At 45.4% G+C, this 20,282-nt stretch overlaps 2 protein-coding genes across 2 annotated transcripts; one reads left to right on the plus strand and one right to left on the minus strand.

The window, feature by feature from the left end:
- Positions 1–1,946: 1,946 nt before the first annotated feature.
- On the minus strand, positions 1,947–3,199 carry LOC100283864 (gibberellin receptor GID1L2). The gene has a single exon (NM_001156762.2). It carries the CDS (start codon positions 3,125–3,127, stop codon positions 2,150–2,152), a length of 978 nt encoding a protein of 325 aa, NP_001150234.2. The 5' UTR covers positions 3,128–3,199; the 3' UTR covers positions 1,947–2,149.
- A 10,847-nt stretch (positions 3,200–14,046) lies between these two features.
- LOC103629916 (uncharacterized) lies at positions 14,047–16,186 on the plus strand. Its single transcript, NM_001382836.1, has 2 exons — positions 14,047–15,052; positions 15,236–16,186. The coding sequence occupies exons 1-2, from the start codon at positions 14,390–14,392 to the stop codon at positions 15,893–15,895; spliced, it is 1,323 nt and encodes a 440-aa protein (NP_001369765.1). The 5' UTR covers positions 14,047–14,389; the 3' UTR covers positions 15,896–16,186.
- The last annotated feature ends 4,096 nt before the right edge of the window (positions 16,187–20,282 follow it).

The following is a 20,282-nucleotide window of genomic DNA, read 5'->3' on the forward strand; positions in this document are numbered from 1 at the left end:
TGCACTAGAGCTTTCTATAAACTGTAGCGGGATTTCTGAAGCTAGTGGAACTTTGTAAAGGCCTCGTAGTGTTACCCTGCCTCGCCTCCTCGGTAGAGGTGTATGGGATTGACCGTCTCTTGGCAGATGGGTAACATGACTTGTGGGTAAAGATGCGCAACCTCTGCAGAGTGTAAAACTAGTATACTAGTCGTGCTCACGGTCATGAGCGGCTCGGACCCTCACATGATTAATTATGGAACTTAAATTCAATTTGACATTTGCATCGCATTTGGGATTATTTTACTATTACTTTTCTTTATTATTATTAAGGTTTGGTATTTACTTACACTTAGTAATTGCTAATAAAATTTTGACCAACTTATAAAAGCAATGCTCAGCCTCAGCCTTTATGTCATTGATCAGCCTTACACTTCATGAACTCCCACCTTTGGTGAGTTCATGCCACATTATCCCCACGACTTGTTGAGCTATGAACGTATGTGAGCTCACTCTTGCTGTCTCACACCCCCCACAGGAGAAGAACAGGTGGTCGAAGAGGAGCCGCCTAATACTGAGGCATTCGACTTGATCTAAGTGGCGTTTCTCAATCGACATTGGCGCCGACGATCCTTAGTTCGTTTTATATTTATCTTTATTTTGTAATAAGTCTTCCGCTATGTAATAAATACTCTGATGTTTTATGACATTTATCTCTATACACTCTGTTATTATATATGTTGTCTTCTTGGCGCATATATGAGATGCACCCGGCTTTGTCCTTTAAAACCAGGTGTTACAGACGCCAAGCCTCGCAAGCGACAGAGGATTGCTCGACCACCGCCACTCGGGTAGAAATTGCGCCCTCAACGACATCGAGACGCTCCCAGACCGATGCTTCGAACTCCGCCATGTGCGAATCGATCCACACCGACAACGATTGGGCGAGGTCCGCCCGGATCCACGGCAGATCAGCATCCCCCAGCCTGGCCTCCAGTGTGCCGAGCGCCTGGGCGTTGCTGGAGACACGCCGTTCTAGGGTTGCCCAGTGGCGGTCCTGGGCGTTGAGCCGGTCGGAGATCTGCTGGAGCAGGCACGACTGAGTCGCCATGGATTTGGCTTGCGCCTCGGCGAGACTGGGATCGGAGGTGCCGTACATTTTTCGCGCGGCGCGTGTAGTACGCCAGCCCCAGAAGGAACCAAGCCGATACCAATTGTTAGCTATTGCTACTATGGCTACGCTACGGAAGGAATATTGCTTGAGGAAGAAGAAGGTAGGAGAATACACACGTCTTTTCCATAGTTTCCATATCGTGGCAACAACCAGAGTTAATATCCTCTTCTCCCTCTTAGACAGGCTTACATGGACCATATATTCGATAGGTAACAACTGTTGGGCCTGGAGACCCGACGGCCCAAGCCAGATTCGCCCTGCACCTTTCTCGTTCATCTTCCCGTCTTCGGTCTTGCTGCTGCATTCCTTGGCTTGCACAAGCATACGGTCCTTTGCTGCTGACAGCGCGTCGATGGCGACGTTCTTGGACACGACCACCTCCTCCGTTGCTGCATAAACCTCCCGCCTCCATCGATGCTTCCAGCTTTCCGCAACCAACAAAAATTGCACAAAGGACCGACGTCCTTGGACACTAGTACACTACCACATCCTCCTCCTCCATCGCCACAGACCATCGACGCTTCCCACCTTTCCGTAACCAACAAAAAAAACTACACAAAGGACTAAATAACGCGGGAACCCAGAATTCTTCTCGCGCATATCTGTGACACGGCTAGCCTTGAATGCGGGACGTGAAAAAAAGCAGGGGAGGGAAGGAGGCTGTTGGAGTAATAAAAATAGTGTTTCGTCTCCAATATTGGTTTTGGAAAGACTCTGTGTGTGTGTGTTTTTTTTTTTTGAAATGCTCTAATATTGGTTATGGTGTTGTTTGGTTCAGCATTCTAAATGGTAACAGGAATGGAGTTACATACCGCTGGTGATCAATCACCGCACTGATAGCTCTGTGAATCGATACAAATTGTTCTAACAAAAAACGAGACAACGAATTACTCCGTGGACCGACAGCGGATAAAATGGACCAAACCAAACAATCGATTTACTCCGTGAATCGATAGTGGACAAAAAAAAGAAAACTCTTATTTATCGTCTCGGTTTTCATTTATTTATGAAAGCCACGATCCGCTCCTGTAGTGCGACGCCCTGCTCCGAGTCCAGCATGTCGAAGTGGAACGCGTGGCCGACGCCCTTAGACTCGAACAGCTCGACCTCGCCGGCGTAGCCACTGGCCTTGATCTCCCGGTGGTACCACAGCGCGCGCTCCTTGAGCAGGAAGTCGTTCTCGGCCACACACACCAGCACGCGCTGGCACGGGATCCCGGCGGAGGCCTTGCGCGCCGCGTCGTCCACGAACGGGTTCACGCGCGGGTCGTCCAGCCCCACCGTGTCCGAGACCACGAACCGCCAAGTCCGGTCCATGGACGGCCGGATCTCGGGGCCGAACGCCGCCGTCTCGCCGCCCACGGCCTCCCTGCCAGTGAAGTACGGGTGCACTAGGGCGAGCCCGCGGATGGCCACGCCGGCGGCGGAGGCTCGCACGGCCGTGTCGTGCGCGATGTTGGCGCCGGCGCTGCAGCCCGCCAGGAACACGCGGGACAGGTCGGCGTGCTCCAGCAGCCACGGGTCCTCGCCGCCGAGCGTCACCGCCCACCGCAGCGCCGCCCACGCGTCGTCGTACGCGGCGGGCAGCTTGTGCTCCGGCGCGAGGCGGTAGTAGACGGACACGCCGATGGCGCCCGAGCGGGCGACGAGGTCGTTGAGGTAGCCGTGCGTGCCCGGCCGCGCCGGCGAGCCGACCACGAAGCCGCCGCCGTGGAAGTAGACGATCACCGGGATCTTGCCGGTGGCGCCGGGAGGGAGGTAGACGCGCGCGGAGGCGGGGCCGGAGCGGATGTCCTTGGAGACGACGCCGGTGGCCGGGTCCGTGCCGGCGGGGACGGTGGGGGCGCCGCCGGGCCGGTGAATGCGGCCGCTCTTGTACTGGCAGAGGTAGGGCTGGAAGTCGAAGACGACCTCGGAGTCGGGATCCATGGCTGCGGTCGGCGAGGAGGGGTTGGTGGCGGTGGAGTCGCCCATTTGGGTTGGGGGAGGAAATGAGTTGGCTACCTAGCAGTAGCAGTAGTACAACACAGGCACAGCGAGGCGGACGAGATCAGCCGGAGGCCTTTCTCACCAAGATATACAAAGGCTGCACTGCAGTCTGCACTCTGCAGGTGAGGGTTGGTGAGAGTTGACTTGTATACAACGGCACTTCAAAGCGTTTTTTTTTTGTTTTGTTTCCCATGTGGTTCACAAGATTTTCCATTTCTAACTAAAAAAAAGTGTTACCTTCCATTGTGGTTCAGAATATTTTCCATTTCGAAAAAAGCAACATATTATGAATTTCAAAAATGCTACTGACTAAGGGTGGTGTTTTGTTTGTACCTCAGTCTCAATATCTCATTGTTAAAAAAAACAAATATCTATAAACATGTCTTATATGAAAAAATTGAATTATAGAAAACTACTTTAAAATTGTTCCTAGCAGGAAGCCTTGAACTTGAGAGCCATTGCGATCATGTAGAATTTATATTCACCAAATCATATTCAACGACAGTGCCACTTTTCAGATGAACAATTCCGCGGTGCATTGTTCTCCAAGTTCTCTTCTAAAGTGATCAGAAGGGTGCATAAGCTTTACAGTTTACAGTATCTCTCACAAATTGAACGCTAGTGTTTTTCAGCAACTCCGTAAAAGATGGAGCCTATCTCCCAGACATCTACTTCTGGCAACCAGATCAAACAGCAACAGTTTGAAATATGAAAACATGTGAAAATGAATAATCAAACTCATTTATACAATTTGAATAGAATTACCTCCTGATAATAGCTCATACAACATGGGTATAAATACAAATTTATCAGATTGATGCCCCCAAAAAACCTGTAATCTGTTTTGCTTTGTTAGTAATCTATTACAGTATAATAAATGGAATAGAAGATTCACTACCGGAATCGTGTTCTTTGCCGAGTGTCTTAGACACTCGGCAAAGGCTTTGCCGAGTGTAACACTCGACAAAGAATAATCAACAAAGGATTCTGCCAAGTGTCAAAAAGCACTCAACAAATAAAAGCACTCGTCAAATTAAGAATAAAAAATCCAAAAAAACAGCAAAACATTTTTTTAAATTATAGGAACAAACTCTCCGACCCTACCTATCATACTCATCGCCCTATCATTTTCACTATTATTTTGAATCAAATTTACATGTTTTGTAAATGGTGAGATTCGAACTCGCAACCTCTCTCTCGCGTATACCCTCCTATATCACTACACTACTACATCAATTATGTCTATAATAAACCGAGAGTAATTTGATTATTTAAACCACTAAATGAATTCATTTGAAAATGTGACCAACTATAAAGTTGCATATTTTTTTTAAGATCTACAAGTTATATTTTGATAGTTTCTACATCCGAGGCCATTTACAAAATTTGAATTTCAAATTTGAAAACTTCACACAAATTTTTCAACGATAAGATGATTTTTAAAATCAAAAAGTTGTCAATTACAAAGTTTCATTACATTTCAAGACCTACAACTTTTATTTTGGTGGTTTTTCCATCCGAGTTAGTTTGAAAATTTCAAATTTCAAAATTGAAACATAGTTTTGCATGACAAGATGATTTCAAACCAAAACATTGTCAGCTACAAAGTTTCATAAATATTCAATACCTACAAATTTCATGTTGGTGGTTTTTTCGAGATCGTTTTCAAAATTCAAATTTTAATTTTTTTTAAATTCAGACGTAGTTTTCGTTGACAATACGACTTTAAATGAAAAGGTTGCCAACTACAAAATTCTATAACTTATCAAGATCTACAAAATTTATTTTGGTTGTTTGGTCATTTGTTCATGTCACATGATGGTTCTAACAATATGCACAAATTCTATACATCTCTCTCGTAGTTTCATAAACTACGAGAGAGATATATGTTTTATGAACAAATTTATTTTTATTTTATTATATGAGAAATGTTTAAAATATAATTTGTACATCACGATGAGCTATACAAATTTGTAATTGAAAACTTTTCATTTGAATTAATTTACTGCTTTAAAATATGATTTTTAAATTGTCTTTGCCGAGTGTCAAAAATCTGTAATCTGTTTTGCTTTGATAGTAATCTATTACAGTATAATAAATGGAATAGAAGATTACATGAGACATCAACATGAAATCATAAGACCCATAAGGAAGGATCACATAAAACGCCATGAAGAAAATTTATCTAGTTTATAAGGAATTAAGGAGTGTAATTTGCCTCTAATTACACTTTGTGAAGGGCTTATAGCCGACTTGGTCAGATGGTATTAGCATTCCATATTGGCGGCAGGCAACCAGCCGTCTTCTCGTGTCCTCGTCCTCCACCGTGATCCTCGCTTGGTGCTACTTCAAGGTCGCCCGCCGTCGCCTAAGATCCTTTCTGCGCAGTCGTCTTCCGGGGCAACTGCTACGCAACCATCATAGTGTGTTGTGTCCTCCCCACTTGAGACCGCGGTGCAGCGCCCCCATATCTCGCCAGGGTATAAGCACCGCTGGTTTCGTGGTCTGGAGAGAAAGCCCCTAAGAAGGACGCTGACGGTTGGGTTATAGTGTAAGGTCGAAGAAGACAAGGCAACGGCGTGCTAAATTGCTGCAGGCTAGCAGCGCGGTGTGCCCGTCGACTTGATCGGCCGCTGTTTTAACTGCTTTGCCGACGACCACTTCACGGTGTCGTGCCGCAGGGAGCCAAGGTGTTTTCGCTGCAAGGCTCTGGGACATCGATCCTATACATGTCCAGGGCCGGTGCGTAGCGGCAAGCCGGCAACAGGCTCCCGGTTCACCGGCGGTTATCTAGAGGTTTCGTGTGGGTAGATTGGTTTCAGCTGCGCCGGCGGCCAGTGTTCAGACGATGGAGAAGACAATGTCTATAACCATGCCTTCACAGCAGGCTTCTATATCGCCAGTTTGGAACCGGCGCCGCCTCCCGGCTTTTCATCCAAGTCGATTCGAGGGTCGTAATAAGGTTTGGCGCAGGATTTCACCCCCTAGTGCTAAAGGTGGAAGTGGAACACCACTCCCTGTGACTGAGAAGAGGAAGGGGATTGTGACGACGACGTCTACGGACATGGAGGCCGCAACTGCTGCAAACTCGCAGCAACCCCTCCGTGTCTCAGGCGCCATCGCAAGCGCCGTTCATCGTCGTCGGGGGTGGTTCGGATCCTGGTCAAGGCCAAGATGGAGCTGTCTTGCCAGGAAGTGATGATACCCCTTCGGAAAGAATAGCAGTAGAGTGTCATTCTCATGTGCCTTGCATCATTGGCTGGAATAATCTTCAAACGCAGGCTGAAGATGATTTGAACAATGCAGTGCCTATTGTTGTTATCAGTGACAAGGTGATTCCGATTGCAGAGGCGATTGCGCTTAAGTTGGGTGTTGAGGCATCTTCTTTGGTTCTGCGACAGTTTTCCAAGGCCAATCTCTTGCTCATGCTTCCCAATGAGCGTTTAGCTCTGGTTCTAACATAGATCAGGTGGAGCTTGATCAGATCCAGCACTTTTCTCGTTGTTGTCCAAGAAATGGTCCAAGCTTCTGGGTTCGTTTGGAGTGAGCCTGCGCCGATCCCTGTGGATGTGCAACAACTGACTGGTATTCCTTTACATGCATATGGGAGTTATCAACAGTTCAGCAGCTTCTGAATCAGAGTGTTTGGGTCCATGAAGTCCATCCTGGTACCCTGGAGCTCCGAAATCTTGACGTGTTTCGTTGTTCTGGATAGTGCTTTGACCCGGCATCCATCCCCTGCTTCCAGAGACCTTTGGATTGTGGAACCTACGGGAGTTAGCACTGAAGAAGGAAGGCTTGGCCTTGTTTATCAGACCTTTGAATTGTGGAACCTAACGGTAGTTTCTCGATGTTGAGGAGTGATCGGTTGATCCCTTCTCATGATTCCAGAGTAGATGGTGGTTTTTCAAGACAGAGGAGGTGTAACCGTTCCCGCTCTCCTCCTCGTGGCAGTGATGATTATGGAGGCAGGGAAGACGATGGTGAACCTCGGGGAAGGAGATCAATCTTCGACCGTTTGGGCTCAAAGTCCGAAGCATCGCATCGGGACCGAGGTGGCACCGCCCCCCCACACCTTTCATCCTCTCTGGCTATGGACGTGTGGTAGTCTCCCAGACTCCGTCTGAAGCCGTGTGGGGAAGAAATGGTGATGATTTGGCTGTGACAGGGACTGTCTCTATTGATTCGTCTCCTTTGGTGGCCATGGCTCCGGCGACAGTGATTGTCCAGGGCGACCCCCGAGCCCTGTCGATGAACCTGCTGCTGTTGAGCCTTTGGTACGGTTTCTCTTCTGGCCAGCGTGACATCTGAGGGCGCCACAGTTCCGGCCGCAGCGCTTGTCCAGAGCGATCCTTGTCCTGTTGATGAGCCTGCCGCTGTTGACCTGGTGATGCCGCCCCCTGTTCTGCTGATGCTATTCTTGGGACTCCTTCCCTGGCTCCTCAAAATGTACTCTAGGAAGAAGAAAGAGACTGCTACAAGAGTACAAGACCTACACAGACGAAGGATATGGGTGCCTCAACGCCACTATTGTCCTTCAAGCGAAGCATTACTAAGCAGTTGCTACTTTGTTGGAGACCCCCAAGTTAACAAGCGAAAAAAGAAGATCGTGCCCACTGACTTCAAACCCCGTCGTAGCCATCGACTGGCAAAACTACCTCTAGACCTGGGTAATGATTCAGCAGCCACTATACGTAGACATCTGGGTTTTTGTGACGGTCAGGGGAAGATTTCTTTGGAAGATGCTAGAAATTATGCAAAGTTATTCGAAACAGCGCTCTGTAGGGAGCATGTTGCTGCTATGGCAACCCTGGTTCTAGCCTGATTAGTGGAGGGTCGTGTATTGCTTGTTATGTTCTTTTATGGATCCGTCCAACTATTTAATCTGGAATGGAAGGATAACAACATTTAGATAAAATCTAGTTTGTATATTCTTGTTTACATTTTTGTATAGTTTTTGTTCTAAGAATTTATTTGTGGCATAGTTTAGTATAAATTTTAGAAATCCTAATTTACCTATGCATTCATGTTCCTTTCAAAAACTTATCAAACATTTTTTTTCATTGGATGCTCAATAACTTCAAATACACTTCAGATGGATAAGTTATAACCTTCTCCATGAAGCATTGTCGGGTTACAGTCAAATTAAATATTGGACTCTGGTGAATTTGTCGTAGAGGCCATAAAAAGAGTAAAATACATTAGCAATCCTCGAACTTGGCATATTGTGTCGCTTAGGTCCCCGAACTCTCAAAATCAGAAAAACGGGTGCTACAACTTAGTGGTCCATCCAAAACCGGGTTTGCTTAAACTAGATGTCGATGTGGTATGTCACTTGAGTCTTCGAACTTGGCATGTTGTGTCACTTAGACTTTCGAACTTGGCATGTTGTGTCACTTAGACTTTCGAACTTGGCATGTTGTGTCACTTAGACTTTCGAACTTGGCATGTTGTGTCAGTTAGGTCGTCGAATTTCTGATATTATGCTCCAATGTGGCACGACATATCAATATCCGGTTTAAGAAAGCCTATTTTTGGATGGTTTGCACGTGCTGACAAAGTTAGGGGGTGTTTGGTTGCTCCTGCTAAAGTTTAGCCCGGGTCACATCAAGCGTTTGACTTTTAAATAGGAGTATGAAATATAGACCCAACCAACTGGACTAGATTCGTCTCGTCTTTTAATCTTCGGCTGACAAATTAGTTTTATAATCCGACTACATTTAATACCCGGAACGGGGGTTCAAACATTCGATGGGACAGGGGCTAAATTTTAGCGGGGTGTAACCAAACACCCCCTTAGAGGAGTCATTTTTTTTTCTAGTTTTCTGAGTTCAAGGAACAAAGTGATACATAGTGCCAAATTCATTGAACATTACTGTATTTTAATCTCAAAAACATATCCTTTTCAAATTTATATCATTATTATTATATCTATTTTTTTAAAAAAAACAACATTAGGCAACGGTAATTTCTTACTACATTATTGTGTAAACATGAAAACCATCACACCTTGTCTTTTACTTTTATGGCTTGTTTGGGAGTAAGGGTAATAGAGGGGATTGAAGGGGCCAAAATTCTTTACTATGGAAAGGGACAAAGCAAAAGTGGCTTGCAAACTCGTGGCTGATTAGGCGGCCATGCACATCTATACACTATACCCCTACATAAATCACCACTTCAAACTTTGTAACAGCTACCCAAATAAATGCACTCAGAACCATCACAACTTTGAAACCAAGGGGCGATGCCAGTCTAAATCTCTTCTTTCTCTTACTCGAATTCGATGGTCTAGCTTATTTGGATGATCCCTTCCTCATCAATCATGCTTCCACCTGTGATCCCCTCATAGGGCTGAGGGTGCCTAGCTCGTAGCTGGCGGTGTTGTAAGGGTTAGAGGTGGCGCGACATCGACCATCGGGTAGAGTGCACTGGAATGTAGCATGATGGACACAAGGCTCATCACCCTGAGGCGCATGATGTTGCCGAGGGTGAGGACGTTGGGAAAGTCCATGTCGACGGTGGCGACGACGATGATGGTGACCCATGGCGTGGCGTTGACGATAGTGTCATCGTAAGGGCCGGAGTTGTCGATGGAGCATACGACGGAGACACCACGGATGGCGGTGTGGAGGGAGTCGAGCGTGACGAGCTTGTGGAAGAGGGAATTGGTGTCGTCGACGACGGACGCGTCCTTGCCGAAGGTGACAAAGATGACATTTACACCGTCGTGGATGACAGACTCAAAAACTATGAGGACGTCGGTGGCGACACACTCATTCGACCAGCAGACCTTGTAGGTGGCGATGTGCGCCCATGGCGCGTCGCACTTGATGGTGCCAGTGGCTGGCGCGAGGCATGAAGGTGTCGACGGCGGTGGAGAGCGTGTGGGTGATGTGGCCTCCGTGTCGCGTGTACAGTTGATGTCGATCATGGCCGAGTTGTTTAGCAACAGGGTGGCGACGTCGTACTTGATGGAGCCCTTTGAGCGGGCAGGCACCTCGCCGTCATGGTCGCGATTTTGGACGGGCATTTTTTAGTAGTCTAATAAAACAATTTTTAGTTCGCGTTCGAAGCGTCTTTGGAGTCAACAGGGGCTAGTCAATGCGGAAGGTGGGTAGGGACGGCGCTGCCCGAAAAGAAAATGACGGCGGCGACAGGCGACACAGCAGGCAGGACACGATGCGGGTGCACGCGGTGGTTAACCTCGACTGGGCAACTTGCCTCGCCGGCTCCAACGTGTGGAGGCGAACAACACTATAGGACAATATCCGCCGTGTTGCAGACTAAACAATGAAGATTAGTTAGTTTTTATCTACCGACGACAGAAAATTACCTGATAAAAAATAGCTTTCTGAGTTTATTTTTTACTAGTCTCCACCGATCAAGAGAAATTAACAAATACAACAACACTAAATTAGCTATTGATTTCATAAATTCCACCCCGCACACGCGCTTGCGCATACGCACACACATATTTCAGTATCGATTCTTACCAAAACGAAGGTAGTGTCTCTGGTTAAGCTACTGTGGGGTCTTTAATACTGGTTGATGTTATCAACCGGTACTTCAAAAACCTTTAGTACTAGTTTTTTTTGGTAAAATCGGTATTAAAGGTTTTGTTACCGGTTCTTGTATTGAACTGGGACTAAATTTTTTAATGTTAGTATTGGTTAGGAACAACAAATGGTACTAATATTTTTTACATGGATCTCTCGATTTAAAACTGACACTGAAGCCAGTCTTAATACCGATTTTAAATCAACCGGAACAAAAGTTCTTGGACCAAAGCTCCATTCTCCAGTTGTGCAAGTAAAATTTTGGAGAGATATGTAGCAAGAAGGTATTCCTTTAACTAAACAATATCTTGGTCTATATTACATTGTGCATAGAAAACATGATATTGTGGCTAACATAATGAGCACATCTCTATGAAGAGCACTAATGAAAAATAAACTAGTGGCATCGCATGATTTGGTGGCAAAAAATGTTAATATTACTTTGAATGGTCAGCTATATGGCTACAAACAAAAATGGACAATTTACAAAACAATCTATGCATAAAAATCTTATTGACGATGTTGCAATGGTATAAATCTGATTTTCTAGAGGCTGAAATCACCTTTAAAGATTAAGATTTCCATTTAGTTTAAATAACAGGGTTATTCTTGCCATCGATAATTTTATTTGAAGAAGGTGGCAAGCAAGCAAGCACTGTTGTTTTTATTCAAAGGATGAAACAATATAACATGATTTTTTTTATTGTTCTTGTGCAAAATTCCTATGGAGAATTGTGTTTGTAACTTTTGGTTTGCAACCTTCTTTTAATGTTGCACGCTTGTTCTTAGCTAAATGGAGTAGACAAAACGATAAAACACAGAGTTTGGTGGGAGTTGTGCTCGATGCTGGTCTTTATGGCTATGAAGGACATCGTGTTTGATAAATAAAAAGTACAATATTTTATTCAGGTTTTATTCTGTCAGCACACTGTCACGTGGGACCCTTGATAGGTTGACAAGTGGGGAGGTAACCGGCGGACAAGGAGAACAACAAGCGTGTACCGCCAGATCGGCTACAAGGTGATGACGTTGTGCAGGAGGGCTCAAATGTCAGCGGACGTCAGCGGTCTTCGGAAGCACGGGAGCAACGTGAAAATGGGCCGTGCAAGCATTGATGGGCCATACTGCCTTTGGAGGATAAAAAGGATGGCTGGCTGGAATAGTGGAACCATGAACACAGACGTCAAAAAAATACACGCTCGTCTCTTCATCGTCTCTCCCTGCCATATCTCTGCTTTCTTCTTCCCCAATCCATCCCTTCCGAGCACTGAATCCTGGGTTTCTCCTCTTCGGTGTCAACATCTGGTATCTTGCAATTCTGGTCCATTAAAATCTGTCATGGATGCGGCGATGCAACACATTCTCGACGAACTGGTACACATGGAGGAGTGTTTGACCGGTGTGTGGCTAGCATTGCGGCGAGTAGCTCGCACGCGGACGCGCTACCCCTTCTACAACGACAACTCCACCGACCCCGACGTGTCGCTCGACTCGGATGCCGACATCATCCTCATCAACGCCGATGAAGGGTCTTTAGAGTTAGAGCCAGCCCTTGGTGATGTGGCCATAGGCGGCCTCACTGAAGTGGGCATTGTCCCAGCTTCAGTGGTTGGAGGAGTCCTGCCACGCGCACTCCTCCAGCTCGTCGTACTTGGAGGAGAGGTTGAAAAGTTATACTTTCCCATGCCCACCGCTCGCAGTAGGCCCGCGATGTCTGTCTATAGGGTTCAGGGTATAACTACAAAAGATGGAGTCGTAAAGTACGTGAAATTCATGCCCCTCGCTTTGGAGATCACCACAATGGATGTGATTGATGCACAAGGATAGAGCTTCACACATACGCTAGGTTTAAGGTGTTGGATCTCTTTCTTGAGGTCTTGTTCGTTGAACTAAGAGCTTGCTTTAATGTGTTGACATCTATTGTATGAGATGAAAGTGGATAACCGAACTGTTACGATAAATTTAATATCTTAAAATAAATAAATATATATATGAAATTTGATGTTGATTTTCTTATTTTACCAAGTACATTATTATAAATAAGAATAATTTTTGTATAAATTGTTTTATACATTATTTGTTTCCTAAAAAAGTTAAAAAATATTCGAATTTTATAAATATCATTTGAGAAAAATATATGATAAATTTGAGTTTTATCTTTTATGAATATTTACAAGCTCAATGCTAAAAACAAGAATATAAATTTGCATTGTATATTATATATTTTATTTAATTTTTTAGATAATTAAATTTTTAAAAGTCTCCGCCTCTGCGAGTCCACATAGCCTAAAATGAGTACATAAAACATGAAAAACCTGATGTGAAGGCTGTAATACAATTGGTCTATTATAAAGAAATGTTGTCCCGAACATTTTCATGCTAATTATTTGCCTGCATCTGTATTCGTCTGAGTAAACTGACTTTGTTTAAAGACGTCTGAATAAACTTGTCAATAATGCTTCTGATGAGCTCTTGTTCCACGAAATGAAAAAAAAAAACCCGGTAGAGTCAGCAGTTGCCTGATTGGGATGGTAAAATGCCTCCTTTCAGGGGAAAAGCCTTGTGTGTTGATATGACAGCGAAGCACGCGAAATGTTTGTGAGCTTCCAAAGGAAACCGCATTCGTTCTGTCAAAAGTAATTCGATTTTGCTGGACGTGGACGTGGCCACGGAATTGACCTCTTTGCTTGCCAAGTCAACGGATCATATATAGGCTTCAGAACGTGTGAGTTTCCACCGCACTAAAAGAACTTCATATATAAAAATCAACTTAATTCAATTCCCTAGGAAACCAGAGATGATTTGAATTGCTTCGTGTGGAATTTTTATGTTGCAAATTTTTGGTTATTAACAGCACAGATCCTTAAACAGAACGACACGGCACCGAGATAATATATGGAAGCTCATCTTGGAATCCTCAATAAGCAGCTGTAAATCAACAGGCGTGGCGTCATTTAGCGCCGCACCAAATCAGGAGCCACCTGTGAAGGAAAGGAAGGAAGTACAGCCCACGAGCTTCCTTTGACGAGGAAACGGCCATCTCTTTTCCTGGCGTGTCATATTATATCTTCCAACAATCCGTGTCGCCATCAGAGGCTTTTATTTTAGATTAGAAAAAAGGAACGGATATTAGTCCATCAAAATCACGTTAGACAAACGCGGTTGTTTATAGCTCGCAAAAGCGGATCCAGACATGCCTACTTCGGTCCAAATAACTTACATTCAACTGTACTTCCAATTGACGAAATTTGTCGGCAAAGCACGACGAAGACGAAACCGATAGCGTCAATTATAAAGCGATTTCAGTCGGCTTAAAGTTTCACGAGTCTGTCTCAGATAGTAACAACTTTCAGAAGATAGGAACATATATTTCTTACTTCTGCCAAAAATATAGACAATCAATCACGTTAAATAAAGTATAAAAAAAACAAGATGTCAAATTCCTCTGCCCGCTTCACTATTATTTATGTTTTGTTAGATATATATATTATTTTTTTGCATATTCATTCAGCACGTATTCACGTCGTTCTCAATTCCGGTCTTCGCCTGCAGGCCCGTTTCCTCCCGGTTTCCTTGGCTTGTCCTCTCTCCGTCTCCGTCTCAATCCTCACCACAGCTCTTAAACGAGCGGCAGCCACCACACCACCAGACACTTCTCCAAGTCCGAAAAGCCAATCAGAGGCCCACCGAAATGGAGCTGAAGAAGTCTCCCGCGTCGTCGTCGCCGCCGCCGCCTCCGACGGGCTTTCGGTCAGACAGCGCGGCCGCCAGCCCGTACGTCACGGCGCCGTCCAGCCCACGCGGGCGCCTGGTCCCCTCCGAGGGAGCGGCGGGGGCCCTATTCCTGACGGCGCCGCCGTCGCCTAGTCCGTTCGGCCTCCTGCCGCCGGCCACCCCGACGCGCCTCACCGGCGCCGACCCGTTCGACCTCTTCCAGCACTTCACCAGTGCGCCAGCCAGCCCCCGGCGCGCCGCGGCCATATACGCGCACGTCGCCGAGGGGAGCGGCAGCGACGACCAGGAGTTTCAGCCGCGCCGCCGGCTGTACGCCGCCACAGGCGGATCGTCCGTGCCGTTCGACTGGGAGGAGAGGCCTGGGACGCCGAAGAGGGGGCTCGGCGGGGGCGTGCCCGCCGCGGACGTGGCGGCATGGGACACGGGATTCGAGTTCGGCACGCGAGTCGGCAACGCCGCGCCGGCGGAGACGCTTACGGCGGCCGACGAGCTCTTTGAGAAGGGCAAGATCAGGCCTTTGAAGCCGAGGCCCAAGAAGACGGCCGACGACGAGCCCAAGATTCGTCCGTTGAAGCCGCCGCCCAGTGGCGGTCCTAACATTTCACGGGCCCAGGACAAGGTTTTAAATAGAGGCCCTTCAAATTATTTTTAATATATAAATGTTACTAATTAAATACTCAAAATATATCAAAAAATATTTATATCAAATAATAAGTAAATAAAAAGATATATATTATAGTATCATTTTGAAAATTTCTTCTAACATATTTAGATATTCATTATTTTGTTGATGGGCTATTAGATCACATCACTAGAATTGGGCCCTACGAATTCGGGGGCCCGGGGCGACCGCCCCTCTGCCCCACCCTCAGGGCCACCACTGCCGCCGCCGGGGCTGCTCGACGGCGGGAGCGTCACGCCGTCGCCGCGGTCGCCGGTCGTGGCCAGAGGCGCAGGCGCCACGTGGTCGCCGCGGCGGAGGAGCAGGGTCGGCTCCGGCGTCGACTTCGACCCGTTCACCGCCGCGCTCCTAGAGGCAACCAAGGCGCCATCGCCGCTCGGCGGCAAGGACGACGAGGGCGGTGTTGCTGTTGCCCCCCATGGCTCGCCGCCCACGAGACCAGCCACGCGTCCCGCGTCGAGGAGCGCCGGGTGGAGACGGTGGCGGCTCAGCGATCTCCTCCTGTTCCGGAGCTCGTCCGACGGCGGCCGCGTCAACAGCTCGACGTGCCCGTCAAGAGGGCGAGCGCAGCAGCCGCCGGCGGTGACGATCAAAGCCAGCGCCACAAAGCGCGAGGACATGGGCAAGGGCTGGAAACACGGCGATGGGGACGCGGCCGCGGCGGCGGACAGCGTCGCCGGGTGCGCCCGGTTGAGCCCGCTGCAGCGGCTGGCCAAAGGGCTCGGCGCCTACTCGTGGCATAATCACCGCGGCATGGCCGCGCCGGCGACCAAAGGGTGAAGAATCATAGCGTTATTTTGCCGTATTTCTTTGCCCGGTTATTGTTCATATATAATCATATATACTACAAGACGTGTCTTCTTTTTGCATAGTGTGAAAACATGTTCGAGTGCAATTTGCAACCAATAGTGCTCTTGGTGTTGGTTTCTCACGTTGTGGACCTTGACTACATTATCGTCGTGTACTGTTTGCACAAGTAGCAAATGTGGCGGTGAGGTCGTGGGTGCATCAAATTCAGTATATTGAAACTCTGTATTATTATTCAACAAGTGTTATTATAACTTATAGCAGACTGATTTACGAGACATCACTTTAAAAAATGTTTCAAAAAAAAACAGACAGAAGAATCAGTTAACATATGAATGTAGTTTATAGGTATATCTATATACATTTTAGACTAAACCTACATTTATTAATCAACATATGAATGTAGTTTGTATGTATATCTATATGCATTACCATTTATTCGAATGTGCAAAAAAGAGACAGAAAGAACTACATTTTAAAACAGAGGGAATATATTATTATTAACTAGCAAACATGTTGTTGCGTTGCATGGAACTCAATACCTAAAAAAATTTGACCCACTATATGTGAGCTGTCGTATGAGCGTGTGCTATTTTGGATCATATACGATATACATAGGATAGGATGTATCCTGTTTTAACTTGTATAATTATGTGCCATGAGTTCGGATCATGCAGTTTGGGAGAAAATACAGATGAAACTCTCCATTGTCCGACTAGAGATATTTTTTGCCTCTTTAATATACTATATATATTAGGTACATATATGTTTTAAAGTAGATATATAGATACAAATATATAATAGGTAGATATAAATACATAATGGATAATAGATAGGATATATATGGATATAGACTTAGATTATATAAGAAGCATATAGCCTATGCTAACGCTACAATATCAGGGAGAGGACAAGAGGGGTTGACAATATCAGGGAGGGGACGAGAGGGGTTGACGGCGTGACGTCGACACGAGTGATAGGGTGGGGGCATCGGGTACTCGGGTGGAGGGGGAGGCTGGGGCGACAGGATCACTGGTAGGGCTGGAAAAAAGCTTAAAGATTGCGAGTCGGGTCGGCTCAAAGCGGCTCGCGAGCCTTGAGTGAGCTGAGCCAGGTTTTCGAGCTCGTTGAGGCAACGAGCCAAGCCGAACCATTCTAGCTCGCGAGCTGCACAATAATGATGGATATTGAATAATTTTATTGATACCTGACTCGTTTTTTAGTCTTTAATGGTGGATATATGACAATTATAATTTAGATTATTTGTAATGTCGTGTTATGATTATTTATTTCACATTTATAGACTATTAATTCACTATATAATGCAATATTAGTTTTCAAGGTGCAGCTCGCGAGCCGGTATCGAGCCGAGCCGAGCTCGGCCACTGAGCGAGCCACACCGAGCCGAGCTTGACTCGGCTCGTTTCCAGCCCTAGTCACGGGGAGGGATGGAAGATCAGGAATAATTCAAAAAAATATATTGTCCATTTGATTTAAGTATGGGAGAGGAGGTTATTCAATTATCTGAGCCGTTGGTTTTGATAGTGTTTCAAGTCTGATTGTAATTTGTTTGATAGATTTAATGAAGGTTATGGGCGTGAGAGTGGTTTGATTGACTGGATTTTTTGCAAAGTTTAAACTAGTGGATCATATAGTGTTATATATATATTATATGATGATGGGAGACTATTGTTAATAATTATGAATTAATGTGCCCCTGATCATTGGCATGTTCAAGTCTTCTTGAAACCTGTTATAAAGTTGGCTCGATTCTTCATGCACAAAAGACTGCTTCAATTATGATCAATGTACAATGATCATCATCATCAAGACTGCACATACAGCTACAGTAGCTCTAGAGATGCTTTTATTTGGTCTCGGGATTACTTGGGTTTCTCATCTATAGCATAAACAACCCATACAGTCATAACTGATATGGAACGTTCTGCGTGTACCGGGGGTATGGACAAGGAGGCAATGGCCTGTGTGTGGTTTTAGTGCCCAAGAACAGCCCTAAAACTGAAATTAACGTGACGAAAGATTTATTTAGGGCTCGTTTGGGACTTAAATACACTGGGATTCTCTACGAGGGCTTATTCGGTTACGTCTATATTGAAGGGGTTAAAGGGGAAAGGGGATTAAATTTCCTTCTATTTAATTTTGATTAGGGAGAGATTTAAACTCGTTCAATCCCATTTGATCTAGACGCAACCGAACAAGGTCTGATTGAATCGAGAATCCTAGAGAAGATAGGGTTTGTTTGGTTGGGCTGTGACTGTGAAAAAGTTACTGTGGGCTGTGAGCTGTTAAAAAGCTAAAAACCGTTTGGTGGAAACCACTAAAAGCTATTAAAAATTCTTCGATATATGTTTTCACAGTTCCATCCGAAAGCCACCAAAAGCAGGTCGAGAGGTGCTTTCAGTTTTGTACTGCGAGAAAGTCATCTTTTAGAAAAAAACTGATTTCTGAATCTTACCCTTTGGTTTGGCTTTTGACTTTAAACACACCCTTAAACTTCCAAACTAAATATGGTTTTGCTCCCTATTTTTATTTTTCTTCTTTAGTCATTCCATATCTTATCCGGTGTCTTAGTTCTAGATGTTTGTTGCATGGCCTCTACTCAATTTATTAAAAATTTAATAAATCTTTTACCTGCATCACTCATTGTCGTCGCGACACTGGCCCACTCGATAGGCCCAATCTCGGTCATCACGATGATACGACCTATCCCTAGCGTCTGACGAGCTTGGTGATGCAGTGAGCCCTGTCTCTCAGCCAGAGATAATTTTTGACCCCGCCTCTGTTCGTCGCTCCCGTCCTTCAAAAAGATCAACATTCGACAAGGTACGCACAACTTCGATTCAGTCAACAAAATCTTAGACGTATGTTTGCTTTTATTTATACATATTTCTTCTTAAACTTGTATCATGTATTGATATAAAACTTGAATTCTATGCATGCAACCCTATGTTTTTATAGTCTTGCTTCATTTTGTTATGTAGTCTTGTAGTCTTTTTGACCCCATAAATTCTCGTTCTACGCCAACCACTATTTGTTCTATACTAACAATTACTCACTAGTTCTATGTACTGAGTTATTTTCACTACACGTGTCTAGAAAGTGTGGAACACTACACGCTAGAATTGAATCATGATACTATATAGTAGATAGTGGCGAACGCAACTGACAACATAGAAGCGCTCATCTTGTTTTCTCTCTCTTTTAATCTCTTTCCTCTCTTTTTCTTCTTCTATTTCACCACCTATGTCCAAAACTTGCAGTAGAGGAGGATGTTAGACTCTCTGCAGTAGAGAAAATGATATTTTTATGGTTATAATAGAGATATAGAGGGAGAATTTAGAGGGACCCACTGTAGAAGATGAAAAAGTAGGGGTGTAATCTTCGCGACGGGGTGCAAAAATGGAATATAGAGGGAGAAATTTAGAGGGAACCACTACGAGTAGGGCAGGAAAAAAGCTCGAGGTTCGCGAGCCGGCATGAGCTCGGGGCGACTCGGCTCAGCTCATGAGACGAGCTAGGTTTTCGAGCTCGTTGGTCCAGCGAGCTGAGCCAGCTCGTTCCGGCTCGCAAACTATACCAAATTAATCAATCTATAGAATAATGATGGATATTGGATAATTTTACTTATACTGTTGAAATGATGATTATTTTTTTATATTTAAATACAATTAAATTATTATACAATACAATATAATTTATCAAGATATAGCCTGCGAGCCGAGCCGGCTTGCGAGCCATCTTCAAACCGAGCCTCCTGTTTCAGCTTGTTGAGTGGACAAGTAGAGCCGGCTTGTTTGCAGCCCTAGGTGAGGACAATGTTTTACACCTACCCCATGTGAACAGGTGATTCCATGCTTAAGCTGCTAATACGTTTTGAATTTACTGATAAAAGTAGTAAAATCATAGAAGGAGCCGAACTGTAATTTGAATGCGGGCTTAGTTGTTCTTCCAACGTTCTTTTTCAATGAGTACCGGGTATTTATGGTTTTGTTTGTTCTGGTACAGTACAGACGAAGATGATGACTAGGTGGGTGACGCCTACGTGGGCCGCGGGCGTACAAGTGACCTTTAGTGGACACGGCTAGTTCCATCATTAATGAGAATCAGAATAATCATCCCGCCCGCTTTTCTCTCCACTACTGTCATTCTTTTTTCAAAGGTGCTTAGCTTCCAGTTTCCACCAAAATCGGTTCCCTCTGACCTAGTAGTACGTGCTCGGTGGCAGAGATCAGCGATCGACCCCGATATCCCATGTATGTACGTGGCCAGCATTTTGCCTCACTCTCCTTTTGTTTCGTCGATCAACGCAGTACCAAAAGTTTAGCGTGCCAAAACCCCA

The sequence above is a fragment of the Zea mays genome, chromosome 6 (genome assembly GCF_902167145.1).
Source record: "Zea mays cultivar B73 chromosome 6, Zm-B73-REFERENCE-NAM-5.0, whole genome shotgun sequence".
NCBI lineage: Eukaryota > Viridiplantae > Streptophyta > Magnoliopsida > Poales > Poaceae > Zea > Zea mays.

Bases quoted from the DNA above. Each gene is read 5' to 3' on its own strand.
- LOC100283864 (NM_001156762.2), bottom strand. From the start codon at position 3,127: ATGGGCGACTCCACCGCCACCAACCCCTCCTCGCCGACCGCAGCCATG.
- LOC103629916 (NM_001382836.1), top strand. From the start codon at position 14,390: ATGGAGCTGAAGAAGTCTCCCGCGTCGTCGTCGCCGCCGCCGCCTCCG. The intron at 15,053-15,235 runs GTTTTAAATAGA...ATGGGCTATTAG, and splicing joins TTTCACGGGCCCAGGACAAG to ATCACATCACTAGAATTGGG.